Source organism: Electrophorus electricus, chromosome 22 (genome assembly GCF_013358815.1).
Source record: "Electrophorus electricus isolate fEleEle1 chromosome 22, fEleEle1.pri, whole genome shotgun sequence".
Taxonomy (NCBI): Eukaryota; Metazoa; Chordata; class Actinopteri; order Gymnotiformes; family Gymnotidae; genus Electrophorus; species Electrophorus electricus.
Genome location: NC_049556.1, coordinates 9162583 through 9185633, shown reverse-complemented (window position 1 = coordinate 9185633; position 23051 = coordinate 9162583). Strand labels below are relative to the sequence as shown.

At 47.4% G+C, this 23051-nt stretch overlaps 1 protein-coding gene across 7 annotated transcripts; it reads left to right on the top strand.

The window, feature by feature from the left end:
• Positions 1 to 1871: 1871 nt before the first annotated feature.
• On the top strand, positions 1872 to 22389 carry si:ch73-217b7.1 (ensconsin). 7 transcript variants are annotated; one of them, XM_035521650.1, is made up of 19 exons: positions 1872 to 1925; positions 11444 to 11566; positions 11787 to 11861; positions 12560 to 12723; positions 13216 to 13330; positions 14519 to 14629; positions 14966 to 15067; positions 15790 to 15906; positions 16719 to 16900; positions 17560 to 17699; positions 17795 to 18114; positions 18221 to 18371; positions 18474 to 18642; positions 18806 to 18910; positions 19016 to 19057; positions 19201 to 19255; positions 19853 to 19958; positions 20367 to 20584; positions 20876 to 22389. In XM_035521650.1, exons 1-19 carry the CDS (start codon positions 1880 to 1882, stop codon positions 20881 to 20883), a joined length of 2349 nt encoding a protein of 782 aa, XP_035377543.1. In that variant the 5' UTR covers positions 1872 to 1879; the 3' UTR covers positions 20884 to 22389. The 7 variants fall into 7 exon arrangements, with proteins under 7 accessions (XP_035377543.1, XP_026854579.2, XP_035377542.1 ...); XM_035521649.1 differs by lacking the exon at positions 1872 to 1925 and adding an exon at positions 3984 to 4691 and having other exon boundaries at positions 16743 to 16900; XM_035521648.1 differs by lacking the exon at positions 1872 to 1925 and adding an exon at positions 3984 to 4691.
• The last annotated feature ends 662 nt before the right edge of the window (positions 22390 to 23051 follow it).

Genomic DNA, 23051 nt, shown 5'->3' with positions numbered 1-23051 from the left:
CGGACAGTTTTTTCCTTTTAAAATGTATATATCCATCTATGATTCAATATAAAGTGGTCCCAGGATTATGCATATGGGATAATTTACTTTATATAGCCATAACTGAGACCAGTGAGTCCAGTGCATTAAATAATTATAAATAATCATGAAATAAACGTTGATAATCTGCACATAAAAAGTCATAGAAGAATCTAAAAGTGCATCTGCACTGTGCTGAAATTGACTGCAATCCTGCTTTATCAAGCTGGCACAACAGCGAATGGCAATATATGTTTCTATTCATCATTTCATACGAGGCTCCTATATCTCACTCATAACCACAGTGGTGCTTGCTGTTTGCATATGCTGCTGTATTTCACCATTTCACTATAATCAACCACTATGGATAATACAAACATACAACACACGTGCTAGGGTTACAAAGGACTTGGAAATCTGTTATAGAATTATGCAGAAAATTCTGTTTTTTATAAGAATCATGCCACATGCCTCTTGGACATATACATGTGCAGAGCTTCATTTTACCAGAACAATGTTTTTAAAACTATACACAGATAACTAACTGTAACTGTCTCAAAGATTATTAAGAGTTTGATAGCAAGCCTAGTTAATGTTTCTAACAGGGGAGGCGATTACTTCATCTGTCAAGATGAAAAATGCATAACCTAAATTGCTTGCATTTACAGTATAAACTATATATAATTAGTTTTCAAATATAGGATTTCATGATATTTAAACTATATGTACAATATTTAATGCTGTCCAATATTGCAACAGTTTGCTTAGTTTCTTTAAAGGTGCCAAATATTTTAATGTCCACTGAATCTAATTTGTGTCTGGAAAGGCTCCAAGTTTACCTGAGGTATACATCACAGACTTTACACACGTTGTTGCTGTTGGTCATTTTGTAAAACAATAGCCCTTAATTTTTCCATGATTCTCCTGTCAAACCTCTAACTCTGCTATATTCATATATGGGGTTTCCGCTGCAGTTCTGGCAGCTCTGGGTCAGCCCGTCAGCTGTCAGCCCCTAATTAGCTGAGTCAGTTGTGTCAGAGTAGGAAAATACGGACATGAGCACTGGTGTGGGTTTGCGGGAACCGAAGTCTAGAGTGCTGGCGTCAAATATGCTTTCATAGATTATTTTTGTATTGTAGCGCCACTCTGTGGAGGCTAAAGGACATAAGGAAATTGAACACTCATGAGTTGAGGTCAGCGTTTCAAAGATCATATCTAGTCAGCAATAACAAATAAACAATCTCCCAACACATACACCTGAGACACACACCCATCCACACACACACACACACACACACACACACGGTCTCACGCTAATTAATTTTTCGAAGATTAATGTGGGCTTTAGTGGACGCCACTTCAAGAGTTCAAAAACATTCCAGGGTCCTCTTCACCCTTGGCGACATTCATGTGAAAATATAATTAATAGTCGAAAAATTAATCTCACTTAAATATACATTTTAAAAACATTTAACCGTACTTTCGCTCATTATTTTCACTTAAAAACACTTTGCCTGCACTAATTTACTAAGTAATGGTTTAACGCCACTAGGTGGCATCCGGCGTTTTCGCGTACTACATTAGCTCGGTTCCTTACACACCACTGAAATACTTCTGAAAGTCTGAAATTAACTTCTCCGTTTGCTTTTGCGCTCAGAGACCATGCAGCCAGTAATCCATCACGCCAGAAACGTATTCCTATCAAAATCATATAAATTCAGAGGCCTGGGCCTTAGGGTAAAGGATTTGTAAGCAGGCCCTGCAAGCCGTGCGTTTCCCCACCTGCCCACTAGGCGCGCGGGCCTCCTAACTTTACGCGCACGCTCGCGCGCCTCTAATCCTGTCGCGCGACGTGGGAGAAATGGCGGAGCGGGTCGACGGCGGCGTGAGTCGGAGTTCTAGCCCAGGTGAGAAGAAGAAGTTTAAATGAAGTTTTCGGTGTTGTCAGTTCTGTGTTTAATGTGGTAAGTACGTTTACGACGCCGCTGAGAACGAAGGCGCTCGTTTTTGGAGAAATGACAGGTGGATTTGTCGCTGAATCGAAAAGTGATGATTAGAGACTTCGCAAGACGGTCACGGGAATGGGATTAAGAAGTCTGTATTCGGTGTTCAATTAATGTTTTTGTACCGAGTTGTTTTTAACGAAGCTAAACCTTATATTGAATAATATCTTTTCATGATATAGCCATAACATTCGATTATAACGTGAAAATATTTTGGAAAATACCGAACACCTTTAGGCACCTGTTACGTTTGAGCATTACTTAGACCTGTCCGTTGGTAAATCGTTCAGCCTTTGCTCTCTGGAAAGAGTTCGCCCTTTTAATGGTTTTAATAGTTGACGGAGAGCCGGCGCGACTTCAGCCCAGCGCTGCATTCGAAACTACGCAGTTAAGGCGTCCAGTTAACCTGCGCTGTGCAAACATCCCAGCGATTCGCTTTCTTTTTCTCCTCGGTGCAGGGGCTTCTACAAAATAACCCCGAGGTCGTTGAGGATATGACTGTCATCTGATAACTGGCTTGAGAACAAAAAAAAAAATTGACTTCCTGGATAGAGTAGCTAGCCGGTTAAACAGTGCACTGCTATGGATAGGTAAAGTTATACTTAATCTCTGGGCTATGGGGACAAAGATCCTATTCCTCAAGTCATACTCATGTCTCTCTGTTGCAAATGACAAGATGTGTGTGTCTGGTAGGTTATTGTGTGTGTGTGTGTGTGTGTGTGCGCGCGTGCCTGTGTGTGTGTGCGCGCGTGCGCGCGCACGCATCTTTAGTATATCTGTGCCTGGCTGTGTTTGGATTTCTATAGGATCTTTCCATTCCCAGTGGTGTGATGGTTAACTGCAGAAGCAAACATGAATGTTCACATACAGGGAAACACACACAATGCGAGGAGCCGTTCGTAATTTCATGTTCCATAAAAGGTCCGGGCATTGCGAACTTTCCTGGGCAGCTCCTGTTGGCTGGAGTGTGACCAGTGGGAAAGCAGTCTCGGCCGCACCCGTTTCCTCTCGGCCACTGAGATTACCCTCCACCGGTGCGGCTGCTGCTGATTGGTCGACTCCGTTAAGGCTTGGAGAGTACAGTGAGAGACGACAGAGGAGAGTTGTATTTATGTTCCACAATTACTGCTTGACGTCCGTCTCGGATGCGCAACTTGAATTGCGGTAACATTTATTTTCCCCAATTTTAACGTAACGCCGTATGGTTCAGAACCATAAACGAAGACCGAAGACGTCTTTCTTATTCAGCGTGTTTATGGATTTATGGCTGGTTGCAAACACACCCACCCGCCCACAGTTCTGTAATGTACTACGGTAGTGTGGGGAGAGAGAGTTCAGCAGTAACAGCCCACTGCATGGAACTGTCAGGGGAGCAGTGAGTCCTGCTTTGTGAGCGGGATGTCAGAGTGGTGTTTCCTCTCGGGAGTGATGACCAGCTCATATCTGCTGCTAGAGTCAAGTCTGTTGTCCAATCAGCCCTCATGCTTGTACACACTGCTGCTTACACTGCACATTTGACATTAGAGACTGTGTGTTGTGTGTGTGAGAGTGGCTTTGCATATTGGATGATGTTGAGGAGTGTTTAGGAGTACTGATGGACTATACAAAGTTTGATTAGTTCTTTGTGGTTTCCACTGCTCCATCATAACCCATTACTCCATAACCCATTAACAAGGCGTCAGTCAGACAAGCCGTGCCCACCCATTCCCCCCCACACGCACACTGGCAGGTGTGTGGTTAAGGGCCCTATAGCCATTCTCTGTACACACATCTGCTTTTCCGTGTGTGTGAGTGTTTTATGACTGGGTGGGACTAGGGCAGAGAAACCGATGTGATTTTAATTTAAAAGCCAACTTGGCAGTGAGTATGAAAAGTGCGCATGCGTCCATCTGTCTTTCACTCACTCATTCACTCACTCACCTTTCGTTCTGTGTCCCTCTGTTGTCCTGGCGACCATTGACTGACTGGCTCCCCTTGCCCTGCCTCTCTCCATGCTGAATATTTCAGAAGGAAACAGAGGTGTGTGTGTGTGTGTGAGAGAGAGAGAGAGAGAGAGAGTAGGGCAGACAGTAGGAAGAATCAGCAGCAGCATCAGCAAATGGAACAGCAGTGTGTCTCTGGCTTGAGAAGAGAGAGAGAGGAGAGATCAGATCCCAGCAGCGTGTTTGTGAGGATTACATGAGCTTCTCTAAGCCATGACATGAGGCGTCTTCACCGAGCTTCTCGCGCCAGAAAGCAGGACTATTTTTCCCCTCTCCTTCTTTTTCTTCATTTTGCATCCCTTCTTTTTTAAAAATAATCTATCCAGTCATTCGTCGCGCTGTCTCGTTCTTCTCTCTCTCTCTCTCTCTCTCTCTCTCTCTCTCTCTCTCTCTCCCTCTCTCCCTCCCTCCCTCTGAGCTCACATCAGCTGAGCAGTCCGCGGGGCTGGATGCTAGCGGTTAGCGTTAGCGTGAGTAAGCGCGCCGGCCCGGAGCACAGGGAGGCGTGAGACGCAGACCAGGGGCGAGGAGAAGATCCCCGCTGGGGAGGGGGGCGGGGCAGGGAGGATGCCGGCGCCCCCCGGCCTGAGGAGGGGGGGCAGCAGGTCAGTACTCCCATCCCTCTCCACCATCAGGGAGGAAGAGGAGCAGGAGCAGAGGACTAACCGCAGGAGACGCGGGAGAGGAGGTGAGCGGGAGGAGAGGCGGCGAAGGGGCCGCAATGTTGCGGGGTGGGAGAGAAGGGAGAGGAGAGAGAGGGAGAGAGAGAGAGAGAGAGAGAGAGAGAGAGAGAGAGAAAACAACAAAAAGAACAAGAGAAAATGTTGTGGCCTGACTCTCAGCCAGGCTGCGTCTGCTAAATTCAACTTGTGCCGCGGCCTCGGAGCTCTGCTGAGCTGGCACGCTTAAACTCCGCCTTTGTAGCTGTGGGGGGTGCGGAGGTGTGTAGGTGTGTTCACATGTACAGATAAATCATTAGTGTGATGCAAGATGCTCCCCCGTATCAATCTGGTGGTGTTTAGCAGTGGTCTGTGTAGGGTGTGCAGTATGTGTCCGTTTGTTGTGTCCAGTTCCAGTACAGGAGTGCTGTGGTCATGAGTGTGGGGTTTGTTTTAGCATTGTTTCTACTGTCCAGTCCAGAGCTGTTTTGGGGAGTTCACCAAGTCACGCTGCCGAGTTTGTTTTTGAGGATCCTGGATAAGATGGATCGTGTTTGTGTGTGTGTGTGTGTGTGTGCGTGCGTGCGTGCACCCGGGCTTGTGTGACAAGAATGTATATCTGGAAAATCTATTCACAGTGTATACACCTGTCTGAGGTGTGTCTGGAGTTTGCACTGTGAACCCGTTTGTCTGCAAGTCACAGTGTTGGTGTTAGACCATCAAGCAACTTTGTATTTTGTATAATTGATTAATATTAAATATTAAAGTTTGGCTGTCATTCCAGTCACGAGCTCTGATACCGCCAGGATAGCTACTGTTCCCTTATCTGCCTACTGGAAGGAGCTGTCCTGCCCCGGAGTAACGCTGGAGTCATTAATTACTGACAGGTTGGACAGGAATGCGTCAGCATTGTCCTCTTCTGGTCACATGATCAGAAGCTAGAGAACGTCAACAATATGACGACGGGAGAGATCAGGTGGCCAGGCTGTCTCCATGGTTATAGACGAACTGGATCAGTGGGTAGGTCCTAATGCGACTTTGACTTCAGACTTCGACACCAAAATATCTTCAGACCATGTTAGAGCAGTAAGAGGAATCTACTGTCCCCATCGCCTCACTGTCGGGTTATACATGTGGGCATATGGCCTTGGTGGACGTTTGCGTTAATTCTGGTCATCAGTTTCTGCTAATTCTCAATTAATCCAGGGCAGATTGCCTCTGTCTGCTCCAGCAGATGGCTGATCTCCCACTCCTGACACTGTTTTTCACCCGCCCAAATCCAAAATCCCATTTAATCCCTGTGCCGCGTATCTTAATGTTGACGCACTTTGTCTCTCAGGTGCGCGTGGGATATGTGGGACGTCTGTGGCCCAGCTGGAAACAGGAAGCACTCCGATGTTCTGTGCTATCTGATTCTACTCTTGCCATGGCTGTGTGAAACGTTGGGTTTGCTGGGGTCAGAAATAGACACGTGCTGCTTTCTGGAGCGTGTCATTGTCCTTGAGAGACCTGATGGCATGCATCCACCATCATGATGACACTGAAGCACATGTGGTTAAACTTTGTACAGCTCGCTATGCACATGCATGACACAACTCTGTCCTGTTGTGCTGTAAATGGGCCTTTAACACCACCCCCTCCAAAACACACACACATTCTCTCTCTGCTTAGCCGTCACTAAGCTGCTCAGCTCTGGAATTGGAACTTTACCCCTTCTCTGGACTCTCTCTCTCTCTCTCTCTCACACACACTCGCGCGTGCACATTCTCTGCTCATCCATCACTAAGCTGCTCAGCTCTGGGATTGGTGCTTTACCCCCCCCCTCTCTCTCTCTCTCACACTCACTCACAGAGATTGGTGCCATGTGGAGAACTACAAATTAAACAGTAACTGGAGTAATCTCTGTTTTCACTATGCCACGATGATACTGTATATACTAACTTCACAGACTAGCACGCGGGGGTCACCCTTGATCTCTCTCTCTTTCTCTCTCCCTCTCTGTGTCTCGCGGGGGTGGGATTAGAGGCTTCCCCCTTTCTCTCTCCCCACCCCGCATGTTCCCTGCCCCTTGGGAAGCGGCTCGGCGGCGGTCCCGGTCCTCCACTCGTTTCTCTGTCGTTACTTGCCCTCGAGTCAGCAGGGGTAAGCCCCCAGCCTGGGGTGGGCGCTCCCGCCGCGTACCGCAGGGGCCGAGCCGCAGAGCAGCGCGTTTGTGCCGTCGGAGGTGCTGACCCACGGCATTTGGCATGTAACCGCTTGAGAAGTGTGTTCTGGCACCTAAAGAACAATTCTGGGACACGCCGGAATACTCCGATGCTCCAGAATCATGAGCGAGGCCATAGGTAAGAGTTCTGCAGTGATTCCGATGAGGTCTCTGCTGTTCTGGATGCCATGGTTGTTTTGTAGCAGTAGGATTGCAGTGTTGGTCATCTCACACACACACACACACACACACACACACACACTGGATTTTCTGTTTTCAGGCTTCATTTTCCAAAAGCTTAAAACTGGAAGCTTAATTAATTTTCGTGAAACGTTTGATGTATCGAGCACTTTTCTCTTGGGTGTCATTTCTAGTGCAACCTATTGACTGTCTTTCTGTGCACATGAGGTCCTGGGTCTTTACAGTTCATTTGCCAGCCATGACCAGTTATCCCGTTTATCACTGTGCTGGGGAGGTTCCGTCTGCCTCTCGCCATCGGTGGTATTGTTATGCGGACAAAGATGAAGACTTAATGAAAGGGGTTTTATCGGAGAATCTGATGAAGGTGGCTGTTATGTAGGTCATGTATTTATTTCTGCTACGTGGTGGTGAGGGTGTGTATTTGGGGCACGTGAAGCTTAAAAATCAGTGAGATTAAATCTTGGGGGAAGTGAAGTTGTGTGTGAGGGGGCTACACACCGGTGAAAAGGGCACATGAATCCGAAAGAGAACCCGCACTTTGACCTTTGCCCTCAGCACAAAGCGATAGGCATTGGAGGGGTGGTGTTGACCTGTAGCAGATTGTTCAATAAATCGAACTTGAAGGGAGATTTAGATGAGAACATAAACAGAGATGAGCCAGTGGAAAGACCTGAACTTGAGCTGTGGAGTCTTTTTTTTTTGAGCTTCTGATTTGAGTGCTATGCTTTAAATCTTTAGCATAAACATTGTCTGTCTGTCTGTCTCTGCAGCCATACACTTTATTGTGTAACTAAAGCAGGGCTCCTGCTTTACATAAGCATTCATCTGCCCTGTTTGCCCTTTGACCCATGGCTGGCTAGCACTCTGGCATTCCTCCATCCTTGAGCCTCTCTTATGCTCCACTGCGCTCACTGCCATGGAAACTGGCTGAGGCAGAGCCAATATGGAGGACTAACATCGAGCCAAAAGTCGACAGGCAGAACAAAACGGATGATTTTCTGATTTTCTAAACTGTTGATGGTGCTCCATGCCTGCCTAACTTTGCATGTGGGTGGCTGGTTGTGGCTGCACATTCCTGTCTGTCATGCACCCACACTGAGCGTTTTGAGGACAGCGAGTGACCCAGCAGGCAGGATGTTCTGCTAAGTCCTCTTTAACCTAGATACTATGCATCAGGATCAGACATGGACATCCTCTGGACTAGAACACCAGGTGCATGTAGCTTTTGAGTATCTGACTGCATGATTTTGCATGGTGAACTGGCGCAGTGTGAGGATCTAGTGTCCGTTTTCACCGGTGGCACCAATTCTGTTCTGCTGCTGTGGCGGTTGTACAAGTCCTGCTCGCCAACGAAGACCGAGGTCTTTTATTTGATTTGTGCATGCACAAACTCGCACACGCACTGTTGGGTGATCTTGCACCACGCAAGTCTCGAGGTACGGGGCCCTGGTGTTTTTGGCGAGATGTAGGGTTGCCTACACAGCTTGTCCCTGTGTGGGAGAACGTAAAAGTACAAGGCATTGCTTACAGGTACCAGATAATCACGCTTCACACATTCTTCAGCCTGAAGGTTTTCGCCTGAAGCGGGCTGTTCATTGTTCGTTGCCGCATCTTGGTATGTTCCTTTTGAACCTTTCCTTAGAACGAAGACTGGCACTTTAGACAATGTTGGAATAGGTACTCCACACAAAATGGAGATAGTCTGTCCAGACTTCAGATATTCCTCACCAACCACCCATTTTGAAGCTTGAATTATTAGTCCCACTCCATGGTAAAGGCTAAAAGGAAGATGTTATATCTTGAAGCAAGGAAAGCACAGAGGTTCCACACTCAAATAAGCCAGAGGTTAATGCAGTTTAAATAATTTGCTTTTCTTTATTGTAAGCTGTTTGGTTCATTGTTTGGTTCATGCTGTCCTCAATGTCATTCAAAGTTAAAGCTTACAGGTGTTGTGTTAAATTCTCCCTGTCACTCCCAAGTCGGCCATATCCAGGTCGCTCCATGCACACAGATCTAACATCAGATACACATAATTATGACCTTCGCAACTTCTGCCTGTTATTTGTTCTGTTTTAGATGTTGTTGTTTGTTGTTTCAAACCGTTATTTATTTCACTTGCCAAGGGGGATATTTTTAGCTCCGAGAGGAAGGAGATCCGACCCATCAATATTTCTGAAGAGAGCCTCGCTATTTTCACGCCTTTTTCTTCACCGATTTCTGCTTTATTCTGTATGGTCAGACACGCAAGCAACATTGTTAGCAGTACTGCATGTACATATTACACGTGTGTCGAGGATGACTGGGATCAGGGATCACCGATGTACGTGTTTGCGTGTCCGAAGTTGTTGCTGGGCTTGAATTATTTTTGCTCCTCTGTCAAATGTGTACTGGATCAGGAAACCAGCTGTGCATCAGTGAGCTCGGCTCACGTTCATCACACCAGGAAGAGCCGTAGGGCGTAGACCGTAAAGCATAAACGCACACAACCTTTCACTGATTCAGGTCTCGGGGAGCAGCAAATCAATTCCAGGTTAGATTACAGTGATGCGCTTATAAAGGTCTGCGTATCTTCCACATAATCCCTCCAACTTCAACTGAAAAACACATTTGAAGTTTGTCCAGTATAACGAAACGTAAACGGCTAACGCAGATTTCATTTCTCATGTTTCATTTTATTTCTGGTAGGGGGAAAAATACACTTCTATTGTTACAGAAATAAAGGTTTGGAAACTGATATCCAGAGCTTTGAGCAGAGGCAAATTGGGTCAGCCCGGCTTCAGTCTTTGAATATATTTGGAACAGTGGTGTCCCTACAGAGCTCTTGGGGCAGGAGAATCTGGAGCAGGCGGCGGCCATTTTGGTCCCGTGTCCTGAAGGCCTCTGAGCCAAGTGGCCCCAGCCGGAACATCCCCCGTCCTGTGTTGCCCACAGCATTATGGGATACACTCTGCAGATCAGTGTTGGAAGAGAGCCTCCCAAATGCTAAAAAAATCCAAACTAATAATTACTACTCCTAGGACTTGCACATTTTGGATGTATTGGACCAAGAAAGAAATTGTATTTAAAAATGTGCTTTTCCACACAGTTCCCCTAAATCTGCTGCATGCAGCGATATGAGAAGTGAAAGGTGTAAACTGCATGAGTGTGAAGAGATGAAACAAAATCAAATCCATTCACCCTCCCTGCGGGCCTTTGATCATTTGCTGAAACGACTGTGTCGAATCGCAACTACAAAGAGCCCGTTCTTTGTAGAGACAATCTACGGAATAGAGACCCGGTCCAGGTCAGACAGGAAGAATCCTCTGATTTTAGTTAAACAGGCGGTGTGACGCATGAGCTCTCCTAGCACTGACACGACAGACACTGTGTGTGAGTCAGCGGCGTGGGCCTGCATCGTCGCCGATGGGGCGTGTGGGGAGGAGAAGGTCGCAGCATGCTGCTTATCGGCTTCCGAACTCAAACTGATCGGGATACCCGGCAGGACGAGTGACCCTGATAACTGCTGCCGTTTCTGCCTTCTCCGGTGGACCAGCAGTCCAGTACCAGCAAGTATTCTTGCTCAGATATTTGACTTTGTGCAAGCCCTACGTGAGCTGTGCCTGAGGTGTGTTGGACATCTTCATGCTTCCACATAGGCTGTCTTTTTCTTACTTTTAAGACGTCTAAGGGAAAAAAGCACACTGCTGTAACCTCCAGTCTGTTCCCGTCGTATAACTGTGGTGATTTAGAATGGAAAAAGTAAAAACCTGATCTCAGATCATCAGGATTCGACACGGCAGCTTGGCAGGAAAAAGTTCAGACCCTGGGCGCTCCAATCCCGCAGTCCTGGTGCATCGTGCCTGAAGCCCCGGTGCGCTGGTCTGCGCTCTCATGCTCAGTGGGTGCATACGCTAGCGGCTGGTCACAGAGATGGTGCGCTCGTCTTCCTGACGAGGTTTTGAGAGAGGTGGTAATGTGCTTTAGTTCAGGCAGGCCCTTAGTCTATGAAATGTGTGATTGAAGGTCTGTGGTAATGTGATTTATGGTAATGCAGGTTAACTTCATGACTGAAGATGGAATCATCTAATATAGCTCTGATATTGGCTAATAGTGCACCGATATTGCCCTGATGTGAATGAATGATAGTCAGAGGTCTGCAAATACCGATACCAGTGCTTTGGAGGAACCGCCTTGAAGTGTGTGTGTGTGTGTGTGTATACAGAAAACAAAGGTAACATGTTTAGTGTGCAAACAGCCATTTGGTTGCACCTGCAGATCAACCTCAGCTTTTCCTGAGGAATATATCCTCATAATCCCTGCAGTGTTTGTGCTGTCCTGTCCTGCCATGCACTGGTGTGCTGATGTGCAGCCTCTTAGCTCCATCTCTTTTGATTTCAGACTCTGACCATCACCTCCATGGTGATGAGAAGACGTCTTCAGGCTGCGCAGACCCGTCCACCTCTGAGCACAAGATCTACACCATCCACAGCACCGCGCACACACACAATGCAGGGAAACCAGGTAAACACACATGGATGCGCGCGGGCGCACGCAGAAGTAGCAGAGATGGCGCCGCTGTAGATCTGCACTTTCCAAAGAGAGGTCATATGTCCATGGAAATGGAAATATCAGTGTATTAATCTATGTAACGAACCCAAAATAAAAGTTCAGGCTGTGATGTTCATGCCGTTTCACTTTCTCTAAACGCGTATGTGCCATGTACGTTTGCGTGTCTCCACAGAGCCTCTCATGCTAAAGCTTGATGAGAGGCAGAGACTGGCCCGAGAGAGGAGGGAGGAGAAGGAGCGACAGATAGGTATCACGCACGCACGCACGCACACAGAACTTCTAAATGACTAGAAAATAAAGTTTCCCTCCCGAGGTTCACTTCACAGCTCATTACACAGGGGTGTGGGATGCTATTTGCACAATTTACATCCATTCCGTTATGATGCAAGTCAAAATAATTCCCCACAAGACAGTTAGAGACATGTATTTGAGACGTGCAGATGTTCCCAGGTGCCTGGCGAAGCCCTCATCTAGAAATGCGCTCCTGCACAGTGGCGTGAGGTGCCAGCCTTTGAGACCTCTCAGGAATTGTTTTCTTTATTTCTAAGAGGAGATTTAAGTCCATTTAAAATAATACTGCATGCAGATTATACTGCATGTGTTTTCTCCACCCTCTCTCTCTCTGTGGCTGCATGACTAGGTGACTCTGGCACGTTGCTGTGGTGAGCTTCAGTGGTTATGTAAACCATTAGCGACCTGGTTGTCATGACGCCGATGTCATGTAAAGGGTCGGAGTCTTAAGTCAAGGTTTCCGGGTTGTTTGTTCATTTTAGATTTAGACAACTTGCCGTTTCAACTGTACCGGCGTGACTTTACATGCTAGGGACCACTACGGAAGTGAGCTTTTGAAAGACGGCAGGGCAGTAGTGAGGTGTGTATGTGTGTGTGTGTGTGTGTGTGTGTGTGTGTGTGTGTGTGTGTGTGTGTGTGTGTGTGCGCGCGCAGCTGCACGGGAGGTACAGTGGCAGGAGCGGGCGGAGCGGGCGCGGCAGTACTATGAGAGACAGGTGGAGGAGAGGAGAAGGCACCTGGAGGAGCAGAGGCAGAAGGAGGAGCGCCGCCGCACCGCCGCGGAGGAGAAACGCCAGCAGAAGAACCGAGAGGAGAGGGTGAGCTCAACCTACTCAACCTACCCTTGACATCTTCACCAGGACGGTGGGCTACGCTGCACAGAACCCGCAACACGGAATCATTAAAGTTTTGGGCATCGTGGGCAGGTTCCAAATCTCCGCCTGAGCGGTAACTCGTACAAACCGATAAGCAGATGGATAATCTTCATTAATGTCCATAGGAGAAGCTGGGTTGGTCCGCTACAGTACAAACATGTAGTCATAAAACACATGGGTGTGTCCAGTTATACTTCATTGTGCTCTTCCTTTTGCAATCACACACACAAACGCACACACACACACACACACACACTGCTTGCAGTGCTTCTCTCTTATCCCCATCCCATTATGTTTACAGTGGAGTGGTTTTTCTTCCTTTAGTAGTGTGTGTTTCCAGTTTGTGTCTCTTTCTGTATGAGATATAGGGATATTAACGTGTGTGGGGGTGTGTGTGTGTGTGCGTGCGTGTGCGTGCGTGTGTGTGTGTGTCAGGCACGGTATGAAGCCGTGATGAGGAAGACTATGGAAAGGAGTCAGAAGGTCAGACCGAAGGCCAACCGCTGGAGCTGGGGAGGAACTCTAACCCCCATCATCTCACATAACAGTGGTACACACACAAACACACCTACCTTTACCAGGGGTCATCACATACGGTGAAATGTCTAACCGATACTATGAACAGGAAATGACTAACGTTTCATTTCTGGCTCTGTACCGGATGTTAATGGGTTATGATGGCATTTTGTTTTGTCAGGCAATTTGTTGTCAGGTTGTATATTGTTTAAGTTCTCATACGGTATGTATGACTGAAATTTATGTGGATATGCGTGCGTGCGTGTGCGTTTCTATATGTATGCGCATGCATGCACTCAGTCCTCGTCATTTCTCCATACTCACACTTCTGCTGACTCGGGGCCCTACTTCAACTGGCCCCTCCCTGTTGTTTTTGCTTTGTTCAACACTCTGTCTCTCTCTCTCTCTCTCTCTCTCTCTCTCTCTCTCTCTCTCACACTCTCTCACACACACTCACACACACACATACATATATATATATATATCTACCTCTCTCTTTCTCTCTCTCTCCCACCCCCCCTCCCTCTCACACACACACACACACCCCTCTCTCTCTGGGTTCTGTTAGCATGCCGCATAAACATCGTCTGTGCTCCCGATGTCAACACCACACCAGTGTGGAGCAGCTCTAGTGTAAGCTTTAGTATCTTGGCGTCCAGCGCCAGAGTTTAGCCCACCGCTAGCGGGAATTTGATCATGTAGCATCGTTAGCATGTAGCCCGTGAGGCCTTCTGTAATGTTTGTCATTCTGGAAATCTTTTTACTCTTAGTTTTAGCATTTACTTATGTTTGTGAATATTACCTGGTCTTCGTCACACTTTCACAAGCACCTAGGGTGCATGTTCATTTGAAGAACGCTAGTGTTGTGCCCCTGGGAGCATTCTAACGGAACCTCTTTGAAGATATCAGTGTTGCCTTTTTTAACTAAAGAAGCTGAACACATCCACATTGCCACATGGATAGTAAATTACTGAGGTTGACGTAAAATTAAGACCTGGCCATCTTCTTCAGCCAATAGCTGCATCCGATTAGCTTTTCCTAAAACTAACTTAATGATCAACGTTTTGCTAATTCTGCTGAGCAGCGCCGACCCAGACGAGGTCGCCTTGCGTCAGGTGCGCGCACACACACACACACACACACGCACGCACGCACACACACAAACACAACTCATCGTTACCGTGTTGCTGCCTGATTTCGCTGTCGCTCCGTGTGTTTGTAGACGCAGGCAGGAGGTCAGTCTCCACCATGAATCTGTCCAAACACTCAGACCCAGTCATAACCAAACGCCTGTCGTCCTCCTCCGCCACACTGCTAAACTCCACAGACAGAGGTAAACCCCCACGCACGCGCGCACACACGCGCCCATGCACGCCTGTATCCTAGTCAACCGCACATCCAGACCTTTCGCCCCTGCCCCCCCCCCCCCCCCCCCCCCCCCCCGGTGTCTCTCGTTTATTTGTCCAGTGAGGTTGACTCACTCACTCAGTCACACACGTGCACAAGTGCTCCTCATGTTGTTATGGAACGTTTGAAAGGCACGGCGTCGTGTCGTCCTGGGACACGATGCACGTTCACATATAGATTTTTCTGTCCAAACTCAGCCGTTGCTGCGTCCAAGCTGGGACGTGACCTTGACCCACGTGTGCTTGTTGTTTGTCCGTCTAAGCCTTACAGAAGCGGACGTCCCTCTCTTCCTCCTGCTTAGTAAACAAAGCTCGGCCCAGAGTTCCAGCGTCCAGGGAGAAGCCCCAGCAGGACAAAGCCGCAGGTGCACGCAGGGAAAAATCACCAGCTCTGCCTCTCCACTCGGCTGCCAGCACACATTCCCTGCACACACGCCCGCATGCACACAAACGAATAGAACCTCGGGGGGGGGTTGGTGATTAATTTTTGACAGACTGTCTGTCCCCGCTTCTTGACATCATTCATTAATTTGGTGAATGTATGCATGCGTGACTTGGCATTGTAGACATTTATGATCATTCAGAAGCCAGCTGGTCATCTGTAATAGTTTAACATCCTCCCCAGTCTAACATTCCAGCTGGTGTGTGGTGAATGTGTGGCTGATGCCGCTGCCTGCTACACTTGTCTTGAGCTGTGTGAGGGCCAGTTACTAACTTGCTCTCTAACCGCACCTTCAGTCCGTGACGGCTCTGACCGCAAGATGCGCAACGACTACGTTGTGCGCTTTGACGTGCTTGCTAATCGTGGGGGTGGGGGTGGGGATTTTGGAGTAAGTGGATGGACTCCACCAGCGCACATGTTCCTGTCGCATGCCGACGTGGTGTGGGGTGGTGCGCGACTTGGTTGGAGCCTGCGGGTCGCATGCATGCGTGTGACGTCACTGGTGTGCGGCGCGCCGCCGCTTCTCTGTGGTCGCTCTGCTGTGGTCGCTCTGCTGTTCTTCCTGGCTTGATGAATGGGCTTGCGTAAATAGATGTTGATAAGTGCGCGTGTGTGCATGCGTGTGTGTTTGCACATGTGTTTCAGGTATGCGTCGTATGCCCCTAATCTCATGGGAGAACACTGTAGTCAGCCGCTTACAGGCACCAACTCACTCCTACCTAGCCAGGAGCCGCAGCGCTATGTCACTGTCCGGAGATGCAGGTAGACACACACACGTGCGTGAGCGCGTTGCTGCATTGTATTAAGAATAACACGGTACTCATCATTATTGACAAATAACGCATTTTAAAAAGATGAATATAGGGATTTGTGTTGGTCCGTACAGATTATTCAAAAGTTCTGTCTGTTCGTTCTGTTTAATATTGGCTCGTGTTTGTTAGAAATATTAAACATGAGGATGTAACACGCACAATCCTAAATAATTTGTCATGTGTCGGCACCGTGACTGCAGTGTCTACTTTGAACTTGTATGTTAAATATCAATACACACGTAAAAACTAATGTGTAAAAGGTGTCTAGTGAAGTGAGGTCTGAAGACAGAGGCCCTTTCTAAAGCGTCAGTCGTATTTAAAGCGTGATGTGTTCACTTATGATCGCCTGCCTTCGTTTCTCTGCTGTAAGTGGGGCTTGGCGGGTCTCTTACTGTGCTACTGCATCCGTGTGACTGTACTGTTCCCACTCGGCGTGCGTTTGCATGTGTTCTGTCTGCTAACTGCCGGCTTGAAGCTGCTCACCTGTGAAACATCACTGCCTACTAGATGCAGTAGGAAAGGGGCCGTCCAGTTTTCTGGCCACACCCAACCTTCTGAGCCTCGACCTGAATTTGGCTTCTCCTATTAATAGTGATTTGTAGTTGCTTTCTAATGCTTTCGTGTTTGCTAACACGTGCTTTCGTTTCTTTTTCCTCCTGCTCCTCCTCTTTTTCGTATCACTCACTTTTCTGCCCCTCCCTCCCATTCCCTCGTTCCCCTGTTTTTAATAAATCCATATTCTGACCTTTAACCCCGGTTCAGTGACCCCCGTTTGTCCTCGCTCAGCTTCCTGTCACCCAATGAGCTCGCAGTCCTTCAAGTCCTTGCATTCACGCAGTGCTGAGCGACCAATCAGAGCAGGCCTTAGCTTTGAACATCCAATCAGAGCCGGAAATGTCGGCCCGGACGCTCCTGCCCGCAGAAAGACGGTTCATAACATGCCGGTAAGAAGTTTATAACATCTTATAAATCATGTCGCAAATGCTGTGATTGTGTGATGTGACTGTGCAGCTGTCCATGTGCATGCATGTGTTTGCGTCTCAGGGTAGTATGTAAGAATGTCTCGAAGTCGCCTGAAAGTGCCCTCTGGCTTTTGCCTGTTCCTGTCTAAGCTGATGATGAGACACGCACTTCACAAGGGGAACATGAGGCATATCATCACCAGGCTGCACATGGACGGACTCTCTCTCTCTCGCTCTCTCTGTCTCTCTCTCTGAACTGGCCCACACCAAGCTTGGTTGATTAATATTTCACTCCAGGGCATGCTCGTCCAGATCTCTCAATTACTTTGATGTGCTACGCCAAAGTCTTTGATTCCATGATAATATAGTCTCAATGCAGAATCAGAAATGTTCATTAAAGAAATTGGATTAATTAAGTAATTCATCGGAAAGGACTAGAGGTCGGATGCTTCTGCTGCTTGCCTTTACTTTGTGGCTACTGCATGTGCTGTGTCTTAAGGGCTGTTTCCGTGTAGTCAGTTGCATGTCAGTAGGGGGTGTGTGTGTGTGTGTGTGTGTGTGTGTGTGTGTGTGTGTGTGTGTGTGTGTGTGTGTGTGTGTGTGCGCGCTATGTTTTAAGGGCTGTGTTTCCGTGTGTTCAGGTCGACAGGAAGGATAAGGACTATGTGAGGAAGTCGTGGAGCAATCTGTCCTATCCCACTCCGACTCTCATCACCCCCACCAGAACCACATCCTCCCCTGGATACCATGGCAACAGAGCCAACCAGCCACTGGCTGTCAGGTACACACACACACACACACACACACACACACACAATACATATGTGTTGTTCAAAGTGTGAATCTCTGTTCATCCCCTCTCCCTGTGTGTTTAAGGAGCTCAGCAAAAGCACCTCAAAAGCCCCTCATGGCCAGAAAGTCCAGGTCTCCACCCCCACCTGCCTCCCTGCCTCTGTCACTGGGCAACGCCTTCCTGAAATCGAGCAACCTGCGACCCAACAGAGAAGCACTGGAGAGACCCAGAACAACTGTGGAGGATGAGGGAGGCACTATGAAGGGCAAAGGCATGAATAGGGAGGAAGAGGAGGCACAAAGAGAGGCAGAGGGAAGCAGGAAGGAGCAGGAGGTGCAGCGATGTGCAAGCCCCACCAAAGCACCAGAGGAAACCTCTGCCACCAAAGCAGAACCTGCTACTGGTAGAGCCCCTCCCTCATTCTGCCCTGGCCTGCCTCCCTGTTCACTTGCCCATTTCCACACACAGATCATCATATTATTAATCTGCGTGTGTGTGTGTCTCGATAGAGAGCCCAGTGAGTCCTCCATCGGTCAGGCCCTCTGCAGGTACCACGGACCCAGAGGAAGCCTCCCGCCTGCTGGCTGAGAAGCGGCGCCAGGCCCGGGAGCAGAGGGAGCGAGAGGAGGAGGAGAGGAGGCAGCAGGAGGAAGCTGAGAGGTGTGTGTGTGTGTGTGTGTGTGTGTGTGTGTGTGTGTGTGTGGGGTGGTCTGGTAGAGTGGGGGTCTTTGGTGTTTTTGTTAATGTCGGTGCATGTCGTAGGCGCCACAGAGAGGAGATGGCTCGCAGGAAAGCGGAGGAGCGAACGCGCAGAGAGGAGGAGGCTCAGCGTCTGGCTGAGGAGGAGAAACGCAAGGAAGAAGAAGAGAGGCGCTTGGAACAGGAGAGACTGCAGAGAGAGAGAGAGGAAGCAGAACGCCTACAGAGACAGGTCTCTCTCTCTCTCACACACACACACACACACACACACACACACACACACACACACACACACACACGCGTGCAAGTGTACACGTGCAAAATAAGCTTCGTTTAAAATAAATGAAAAACAAAGCCAAGTTTATATCAAACACTGTGTACGCGCATGTTTAAAGAAAGAAAAGGAGGATGCCCGTCAGCGTGAAGAAGCAGAGCGCTTGCGCCAGGAGAGGGAGTCGCACTTCCGAAAGGAGGAGGCCGAGAGACTGGAGAGGAAGAAGGTACGCTCTTCTCTTCGGTTTGTCTGTTGGTCTGTTTGTTTGTCTGTTTTGGTCATTCGTGTATTAGAGTTTTCATGTAGCTGCTGGTGCTCTTTGCTTCCACAGCGCCTCGAGGAGATCATGAAACGCACACGGCGGTCCGAGCAGGTAAAGCCCCCCTGCCCGCGGCCCCTGTAACGGCCTGACGCTGCGTGTCACTGTCCCGTTAAAGTGCCGCCCCCTCTTCCATGCTCTTGGTCGTCTTTTATCCTATCTTGCATATTGAATCTTTAACCCCTTCGTGTGCGTAGAAAAGCCCAGCCCAGAGGAACGGAGACGTGAGGCAGCCGAGCAGGCAGGATCTGGGTAAGACCGTTTTTATGCTGTGTCGCACCCCTGGCCCCTTTTTGTGCCATGTGACCTGCGCCACATTTTTGGCTTGCGTCTCAGTGTGTCTGAAGGTCTCTGTTTTGCTGACTCCTGGCTGCCGATATCATGAAGCAGCTTGGGTTTCAACTTTGCCATTGCTGGATGCAGCGATTTCTAGGCCGTGTATGTTCTCGTGTGCTCTGTGCAGAGCGAGACAGCAGCTCTGGGCTGCTCTGTGCAGAGCGAGACAGCAGCTCTGGGCTGGTCTGACAGGGCTCCTTTCTAGCAACTCCACGTCCATCCAGCTCATAACAGCTCGGTTCTACCAACCCAACAGAGTGAATGTCACACAGTGAATGCCATTCGTAACTGACCTGTTTTTAGAATCTGATATTCCAGAAGTTTGCAGTGTGTGCAAGTTTGTTTACTTTTGGATCAGAATAAATCTCTGAAACAAATGAACTAATTGAAATTTCAGGACTGAGAAGTTCCTGTCATGCAGCTTGGGGCTCATGTTCTCTCTCTCTCTCTCTCTCTCTCTCTCTCTCTCTCTCTCTCTCTCTCTCTCCTCTCACTCTGCGCCTCCTCCTGTAGTGAACTCCTCCACTGCTGGAATCCCCTCGATCAGTGCATCAGCCCCACAGGCCCCCGAGACCTCACAGCACAGTGACTCGCACATACTGCCCCCTGCTGGATATAGGTGAATACTGCCTTAGAAAGATACTGCACTCTTCAGTTCAGTAGCCTTGTTAAAACTGGTTCACAAAAACGTGATTATAAGCAGTAACGTTAACTTGAGCAAGAAAAACAGAGCTTGCCTATATGTTGAATGTAATCCTGTTGAGAATCTTCATCAGCGTCAGTTTTCATTTCAAGTTTTGTTTGTTGACAGAAAATTCAATAACTTCTCAAATAGCATTAATTAATAATAATAAGAAGAAGAAGAAGAAGAAGAACCCATCAGAGCTCAAAGTCTTAATTGTAGACCTGATTAACCGTATGGAATATATTTGCTACGAAGAAGGTCAGATGTGTGATGATTGGTCAGAGATGAAAAACCTTCAACCATAGTGATGCTAATTTTTCCTCTCACTTACATTTTCAACAGTGGGAATGCAGAACCCCGGTTTAGAGAGAACGGCATCGTCATGGACACGCAGACCTTTGAAGAAGTGATTGAGGTGCCCGTGGTGACCAAGCTGTCTCGTCAAGAGGGAGACGGCGAGGAAGAGGAGGTGCGGAGGAAGTGTCCGCTGCTGGCCTTCCAAGAGAACGGCAGCACTCTTAACCTGCCCGCGGCAGAAAACAGCCAGACTAAGAACCAAAGTATGTGAGGCACCACGCTGGCCTTCATCGTCCTCATCCTCATGATCCTCTAGCTGGTGTTCGGTATAACGGCTTTTATTAGCTGCAAACTGAACTGTTTTCTTATCGCTACTGGGTTAGGCCGATGTATTGTACGTCATAAACTCATAAACAATGTTTCATATTGCAAAAGCCTACTGTTTCAACATCACCGGACATCCTTGTTTGTTTTTTATTTTACATCGCTAACATTTGCGCTGCCTTTTCAAATTTTTCTCACAGTCTTTCTGTTCGACTCTGTTGTCGTTGCAGATGTCTGAACGCCTATGAGGGAGAGATTGTTGGAGAAAATGCCGAACTTCCAGCCTGGAGGACCTTCTTGGGCCTCCTGCCACTTCTCTCCCTCCCCACCTCTACATTTTCTCCTGCTGACACTGGAAACCTGCGGAGAAAATGACTGAAATGCATCCTGCTCCCCGTCTCCTCACAGTGGACAACCCCTTCAAAACCAGCTTCTTGTGCTTCCTGTGTTATTTCTGCCTTGACCTCTTCCAGACTAATGTGGTATATTCTTGAGAACCGTGGTGGCACAAACCATGACTCTGTTCACAGTAGGGAAGTCTCGTATGTTGGCAGGTATGTCTGGATGTGTCCAGGTTTAAATCCGTGGTAAAATCTAATACTTGAAGATCTTTTTTTTGTTTTGTTTTGTTTTGTTGCTTGTGAGATCAGCCTTCAGTAAAGTGCTAACCAATCACTTTTATTGGATGGTAAATTATCTTTGTAATATTTAGGTAAATATAATGCAAAACAGACTAGTTTTGCAGTCAGTAAACCAGGAATGGTGTGTAACATACTGATAACTGCTTAGATTTGTAATTACTTTTAAATAATGAAGAGAACTTTTTTTTCCTCTTGTTTGGTAAAGCTTTACCTTTGCCTCATTTTGCCAGTGTTGCTATGGTTACGAGAGGAGCCTTGTTATTGGGCCTGAGTGATGTCTCAAGAATCCAGTGATCACAGGCACCAAAAGCTGTCATAATTGGCAACTTTAAAGCAGCAGGTTTACTGTTTTAAGACATTACTTGGCCATCTAGCAGTGAGCAACTGTAAAAACTGGTCTTGGTTATTATACACTGCAGACCTTTAAGTGGGAAAGTTGGAGGACTGCTGGAACATTGATGCAGTGCTCTAAACTAGCGTGCCAGTCTCTGCGCTTCCTGTATGGGACTTTAGCCATCAATATCCGAGTGCATCCTGTTCCATAGAAACCTGAGGATCGGAGGGGTTTTTCTAACTTGTAGTGAAGCGGTCATTAAAATGCACAGTCCAGTTTGTGGAAATGGTACAAATTGAAGCAAAATGTTGAACAATAGGGTCAAATAGGAAAAAATAGAAATGTGGCTATATGTGCAGGTTCCCTATGCCTTATCAGTTTGGGAGAAGTGTGAGATGTTTGAACATGTCCTCACTTTGTGGCGGACCCATCATCTAGTTTAAGGGCTGATGTCATCTTTCTCCCACCCTCAAACCCCTGCTGCTTAAATTCATGCGTAACGTAACCATCTCAGATCTCTTAGGATTCATGTTACTCTGTAAACACTGTGTGATGTCATATTCATCATTAATGGTAAAAAAAAAAAAAAAAAAAAAGGTTTTTTTTAAAAGCTGTAGAAGTGGCGTTGTGAGCGATTCAACATGTCTGCGGTTGCCAGTTGTAGCTTTTGAAGTGTAATGTTGTCAGCAGCTGGTGAGGAGTGCTGTACTGCAGAAAACCTGAATAAAACCTGCTGAACAGAGGAATGGCTAAATATGTACACCATAAATACATGAGTTGTATTTTTAATTAAACAGACAGCTCTGAAAGGCTGTAGGGCAGATGTGTTGAACTCTGGCTGTCAAATCCGAATCTGCTCCTAGATTTCATAATTGCTGAACAGTGAATGCAACTGGTCACACCTGGCACCTTGGTGAAGGTGGAAACTCTGTAATAACTGGAGCACACTTGAATACATCTGAAGCAGGACAAGCACTGATCTGTACATGATGGATGGTGCTTCACTAGTACCATAACCTGGCGTCACCTGTACGAACTTCACTGTAAATGCTGTTTCAGGATTTCAGGAACAGTAAGACTCTGTCGTCTCAGAGCAGCACTTATGCAGTGCTTGTATTCTGAAGTGCTGGAAACATTCCAGGTTAAAAGTCCTGGTTAATTTCTTTGAGGTTCGGACCTCCTCACACTCCTAGATGTTTGGTTGTTCTTTATTCATTTTGTCTTTTAAAAAAATCCTCACTATAAGACAGAAATACCAAAATAAATACTTTTTCTCCGCACGCACTCAGATCTGTAAAGCATGTAAAAATATTAAAAGCAATAAAATTTGTTTGAAAAAAATATATAAAGCTTTTTTTTTTTTTAAAGCCTTTTTTTATTTTCAAAGGAGCAAGTCGGTATTTGTCAACAACAACAACAAAAAAAGGTTTC